We start from the raw sequence: 5380 nt of genomic DNA, 5'->3' as shown, positions 1-5380 counted from the left end.
GAAGGCGGACTCGGGGAACGACTCGGCAGACAGGATCGGGTCTTTTGGGACAGCGCCAGCAAGATGCGGGTTGCCAAGTCCCCCGAGGGGACGGTACTGCTTGTCGTCATGGCGAAAGTATGGGAGCGTTCGGGAGCTCGTGGTTGAGGTGTTGCACTGTGTTGAGCTGCGACCTACGGCTTGAGTCACCAACGTGGTCTCGGCAGAAATAATTATGGCGCCTCCAAATGGCGGGGCAATCAAGAGCGGGCAGTGCGCCCTCCAGCGTTTGGGGGAGGGGAATGGCAGGCCGGGCTGGTTAGGACTAGCGGTCTCGCCGCTCTTACCCTAGACAACCAGGTCGGGCTGAGAGCTATGAGGAGGGCGTGCATTCTTACGGCGTCTGCTTTATGCGAGATTTAGAGCCTACTGAAATATTCTAAGAGGCCATAGGTTCTGAGGCTGCTTGTTTTCTTTTACTGGATGTATCGCTTGTCAAACGGCCCCTCTGCCCGCACCACTCTGCCTTTATGCGGTCGGTCCATCACTACTAGCTCTACATTGGGAGTTTTGTTATACTAATACATTTTAGGATGTGGCCGTCTTCTCCAAGTCCCAGTATGTGTCTAGCGTCCATAGAGACGTAGACCTGGGCTTGTTGATTCCGCTTCAAGCTCGATCAGAATTTCTTGCTGTCGTGACTTTCATCTTGTTGTCATCGATTTGTCTAACTATTCTAGGTCCATGATGAGCATTGATCATAAAGGCAAAGACAACATTGCCAAGTCTGCAATGAGTTCTCGCCGCATGTCTTTCGTATATTTGATTTTCGATATCAACTGGAACGGAGACCACTTGGTCCTTTTTATCTGCTCAGGCTTGCAGTACTTCAGCACACCTCGCTGTGACAATTACCACTTCGCTTAACGGTCGTCTCAGAAGTGGTGAGAAGACCGACACGAAACTTGTCAATAAACACGACTGTCTGCGATAATTCTTTTGTCACTGCTAGTCAGGATGAAGTACCGTGCCTAGGTACCTAGTTTCGTTGAAACTCAGTTGACTCCTGTCTGAGCATCTAAAGCAGCGAGATGTGGTCCATAGCTGGCAGGGGCCTTCAGGGTCCCTCCGTAATTTCGTTTCTCCAGCCTCCGGCCAGTCCAGTCAGTGGCAACTGCATCAGGAACTCGACATAAAGAGGTGGAGCTCTCCCGTGGTCCGGGCGTTTGGCAGCTCAGAACACGCGAATGGCGTCACTTGCTGCTCGTCGCCCCCTGTAGCCTTACGCCTGGGCCACTGAAAGATTCAACGCGACGTCGACATTCTTGCGAACGCCCCCCCCCCCTCCGCCCCCACACACTCTACAGCTCCTTTGCAGGAAGCCATGATCTCCCGCCTCTCACTTGGGAGCCCATGAGATGACCGAGCTATGAACGATGCTTCCCCGCCTATCTCGCCGGCGTCCCGAACAAACTCGACTGCCAACCAGCGCGACGAAACCCACGTTCCCAACGGTCCCTCGTCTGTAGGACGCGACCATGAACCCGGCACTCGGTCCTCGCGGCGGCGACGGCGGCGAAAGACGATCAAGCCCGACGCTGGACTCGTCAAGAAGTTTGATTTCGTGACACATCTGCTGAAGAACCTGGACATGCTCGTCTATGCCGAGCTTGCGGCGCAATACTACATGGAGTATGTTCGTTCCTTCACTGGATACCATCGACAGCCCACTGACTTCATGCCTAGATGCTCTGCCGTCCGCTTCTTCATGCGAGCGTGGTGTCAGCAAAACTTCCTCAGTCCGAAGCCTGACGACTGGCCAATACCACTGCCTGCTATCCAGGCGCAGATCCTCTCCGTCTTCTTCCCGGCGCTGTTGTGCGTCCTGGCGCACATCTTTGAATCCCTACCAACAGCTGCTGAGACGTCGCGCGGGTATCTGCATGGGGGCATGATTGTGGACTTCATCGGTCAGAGGCCTCCCGCGTCGAGGCTGACCCTTCTTGCCCTGGACCTGGTGATATTGGCTGTTCAGGGGCTCATGCTCGCAGGCCACGTCGAAAGAGAGAGACTCCGACTGATCACGCGCCCGAAACGCTCGCGGCTTATCACGGCGCTTTCTGAGGATCTCGGCGCTGCGGATTCGATCTCTGAGGGACGTGAACATCACTCCGACGAAAATCATGCTGCAGGCGTGGCGGACGGGGAGGAAAATGGAGGCATTGAGATGCAGTCCCTCCGAAGAAACGACAGCCAACCTTTGGGCGCAGAAGGGGACACGGAAGAGCGGCGACCGTTTCTCTCTGACACCCCAATAGCGCTGCCGACGAGGCGGATCGCACTGGTCGACGTCATGAACTCTGGAAACGGCATGCTTCGAGACTTGGACGTCTTCCACACGTTGCGCAACTCAACGCCGGACTTCTGGGGTGCCGTAGGCCACGCGCTTCAGTCGATAGGGTACCAAGCCACGTTGGCTCGAATCGCAGGCCGCGCTCGAACGCTGGCATTCGGGAGCAATCAGACAGCAAGATAGAATGGCACGCACACTACAGCGCGATGGCGTGAACTCCGTGCCTTAAAAAAAGGGCAAAAATGAAAAAAAAAATCGCTTGTACATTCTTACAGTTGGTATCTCATGCTACCTTGCGTCCGACGTTGCCCACACCGCTGCCCTTGACCGACACGATGATGTCGTCCGCGTCGTCTTCGTTGACGTCCCTCAGACCCCAGCTGCTGGCGCCAAACGTCCGCAGATCGCGCGCCAGGCCGACGACCTCCTCCGTGCCCACAACGTCCCTTCCTATCCTCAACCTGCCGACGTCCTCAGACCCCATCGCCATTAGCGTCAGCACGGTGCTCGCCGACACGCGGCTCACGCAGCCGCCCTGCGCAATCGTCTCGAGCAGCTGGTACGCGCACTGCTTGCCAATGTCCTCGGGCACGACACCGCCGGTGGGCGGCGCGACCAGGTCGGCCGAGTAGATGACGCCGACGGAACTCGACTCGGCGACGAGGCTCAGGCCGAAACCGATCCCCGTCCGCGTCTTGGTCTTGTCGGCCCCGGGGATGAGCGGCGCCTGGTCGTATTGCGCGGCAATGTGAATGTCCGAGACGAGCGGGTTGAGGACCTCGCGCGCGGCGTGGATCAGCCGGCTGTTGTTCGAGGCCGAGACGCCCGTGCAGTAGGCGACGCCGCGGATCCGCTTTATCCTGCCGGGACCCCGGTTAAGGTGCAGCGTCTTGGGCAGGCGGACCTGGCTGGCGAAGCGCAGCTCGACGATGCCGCCACCGCCGCGACCGCCCTTGCCGGGGCAGGAGCGCTGCAGGATGCGCAGCTCGATGCGCGCGGGCGGGATGCCGAAGAGGCCGAAGAGGGGTAGGATGGCGGTGCGGAACGAGTCGACCGATATGTCGCCCGTCTGGGTGGCGGATGTGATGACGCCGGGCCCCGAGATGCGAATGTTCATGAGTGCTTTGGAGAAGGGCGCGAGGAGGCAGATGGGCAAGGAGGAAGTAGGTGACGCCGCGGTTGTTGTTGGCGGGCAGGGTGTGCTCGATGACATCGCCATCGGTGGCGCCGAAGCCGGCTATCGTGCCGGTGATGAGGCCGGGGTGGTATGTGATGGTCGTACCGGTGTACGAGATTTGCAGCGAGCTGCCGTTGGTGACGGCCTCGAGGAGACGGAGGAACGAGACCTCATGCGGGGCGAGACCGGGATGTGTTGGTGATGAGCTTCGAATCTTGGAGATGTGAATGGGACGGCCGGTGAGTGTCGACAGGATCAGACGCTGAGCGAAGGCCCGGTGGCCCGTGAAGCGGAGGAACTCTGGCGTCGAGGACATGGTGACGGTCGCTTGCGTCGTCGACAAGCAGGCGTAGCTCGTGGGTCGAGGCTCAAGGGCTCTCTTTAGACGGGCAAATGCAATGGCTTCAATGGGAGGAGAAAATAATCTTTTTCTGCCGCGGCGTACCTGTCGAGCAAGATCTGAGGAGAGAAGGCGGTCGGAATTTTCGGTGGGGGGCTTGGTGGATTGCGATAAGATAAGGCGCTGCGATTAGATTCACGACCCCAACTTCCTTCCGCGTCGCGCGTTGTCGTCAGGGTCCATCGAAAAATCTCTTGATGGCTTCAGCGGTTGCATTTCCCTTTCCGAGCAAGTCTTGATTGTGAGCTGTCGTGTGGTGCTCATGTCTCAACGCACTCTTTTTCGCGACCTGCAATGTCGAAACAATTTTGTCTGCCAGTCGTGCCTCTCGACCTTGGCAAAGCCCGTTCCAGTGACATGGCAGACCCGACAGAATAGCTCGCAAGCGGCCCAGCGCCACCGAACACAAACCCAAGGACGTCGCAACCCTCGAGCCTCTGCACGAACACCAGCACAAAACCCCTTCTCGCTACCGATAGGCAACAATGGACAGGCTGGTCACTCAGGAGGTGCTGCTGCCGCCGCGCTCCTTAGACAGCTTTTGAACAAGGAAAAGGAGACGACAATGCGATTTTTCGACAAGGATGAAAAGGGGGCCATCACCGAACTCCCCAACGACGACGCTTTCTCCGATGCTCTCAACGGTAAAGGTGAACTGGAGAAGGAGTTCAAGCTCGACCTGGCATCCGACATGCGGCAGCTTCTGGGCGCTTTGAAGCAGGATGGAAGCTTAAAGAAGCTGGGCATTGATGACCCCGACGCCGTGGCGAAGGATCTTGAAGACCAGCTGGGCAATCTCGACGATCCTGAAGGTCTCGGAGAACGATTTGACGAATACATCAAGGAGTTGGAGGACAAATTGGAAGCGCAAGGGCTTCGGATGGACCGCCTGACGAACATGGACGACGACGACTTTGAGAACGATTTTGAATTCTTGGATCAGCCGATCGCAAAGCCCAAGACACGCCGCCCAGTACCACAAATCCCGACCGAAATGTGGACGTACAATCAGAGACGAAGGCTCAGTCGCCTCAACGCCATTCTCGAGCGGGTCGACAAGCAGCTCCGGCTGCGTGAGGCGATTACAGCCAAGACGGTGCAGTCAGTCTGGAAGGCATACAATCTGGCTCGGCAAACCCTCGCCAAAGGTTGGGCCAATGTTCCGCAGGAGGTGTGGGATCTGCTCTGGGCCATCTTGTCGGTGGAGGAGGCTGTCAACCCCAGCCGTTTCGCCTTTCTGTCTCTGCTAGCGCGGGATATGAGCGAAGCAAAAGTGGCGCTGAATCCGTCGCAGCAGTTGATCACGATGGAGGCGCTTTTCGTCGACGGTTTCGAGGCGAAGGCGATCGACAACTGGAAAAGATGCATGTCGACCGCTCGGCGACAGCGGGTCTGAGACGTTCCAGGAGTTTTGGGAACTAGCGTCCGCATGTCCTGTCAGGCAGAAGCGCTCGTCCAGGCAGAGAGGGCG

General features: G+C 57.9%; 3 protein-coding genes across 3 annotated transcripts in view; 2 read left to right on the top strand and 1 right to left on the bottom strand.

Moving 5' to 3' along the window:
• Nucleotides 1–1408: 1408 nt before the first annotated feature.
• On the top strand, nt 1409–2515 carry VDBG_04637 (conserved hypothetical protein; the record flags this gene model as incomplete). Its single annotated transcript, XM_003004985.1, has 2 exons — nt 1409–1671; nt 1726–2515. The coding sequence occupies 2 exons, from the start codon at nt 1409–1411 to the stop codon at nt 2513–2515; spliced, it is 1053 nt and encodes a 350-aa protein (XP_003005031.1).
• Nucleotides 2516–2615: 100 nt separating this feature from the next.
• On the bottom strand, nt 2616–3825 carry VDBG_04636 (RNA-3'-phosphate cyclase family protein; the record flags this gene model as incomplete). Its single annotated transcript, XM_003004984.1, has 2 exons — nt 2616–3401; nt 3505–3825. The coding sequence occupies 2 exons, from the start codon at nt 3823–3825 to the stop codon at nt 2616–2618; spliced, it is 1107 nt and encodes a 368-aa protein (XP_003005030.1).
• Nucleotides 3826–4171: 346 nt separating this feature from the next.
• VDBG_04635 (conserved hypothetical protein) overlaps nt 4172–5380 on the top strand; it is a gene marked incomplete at both ends in the record, with an annotated part of 1859 nt that continues 650 nt past the window's right edge. The window contains one exon of the mRNA XM_003004983.1: nt 4172–5299. Within this exon, the coding sequence (XP_003005029.1) occupies nt 4172–5299 (1128 nt within the window). The remainder of the gene's footprint in view (nt 5300–5380) is intronic.

Source organism: Verticillium alfalfae, genomic scaffold, assembly GCF_000150825.1.
Source record: "Verticillium alfalfae VaMs.102 supercont1.5 genomic scaffold, whole genome shotgun sequence".
Lineage (NCBI taxonomy): Eukaryota > Fungi > Ascomycota > Sordariomycetes > Glomerellales > Plectosphaerellaceae > Verticillium > Verticillium alfalfae.
The sequence above is the reverse complement of the archived record's forward strand: the minus strand, read 5'-3'. Positions and strand labels throughout refer to the sequence as shown.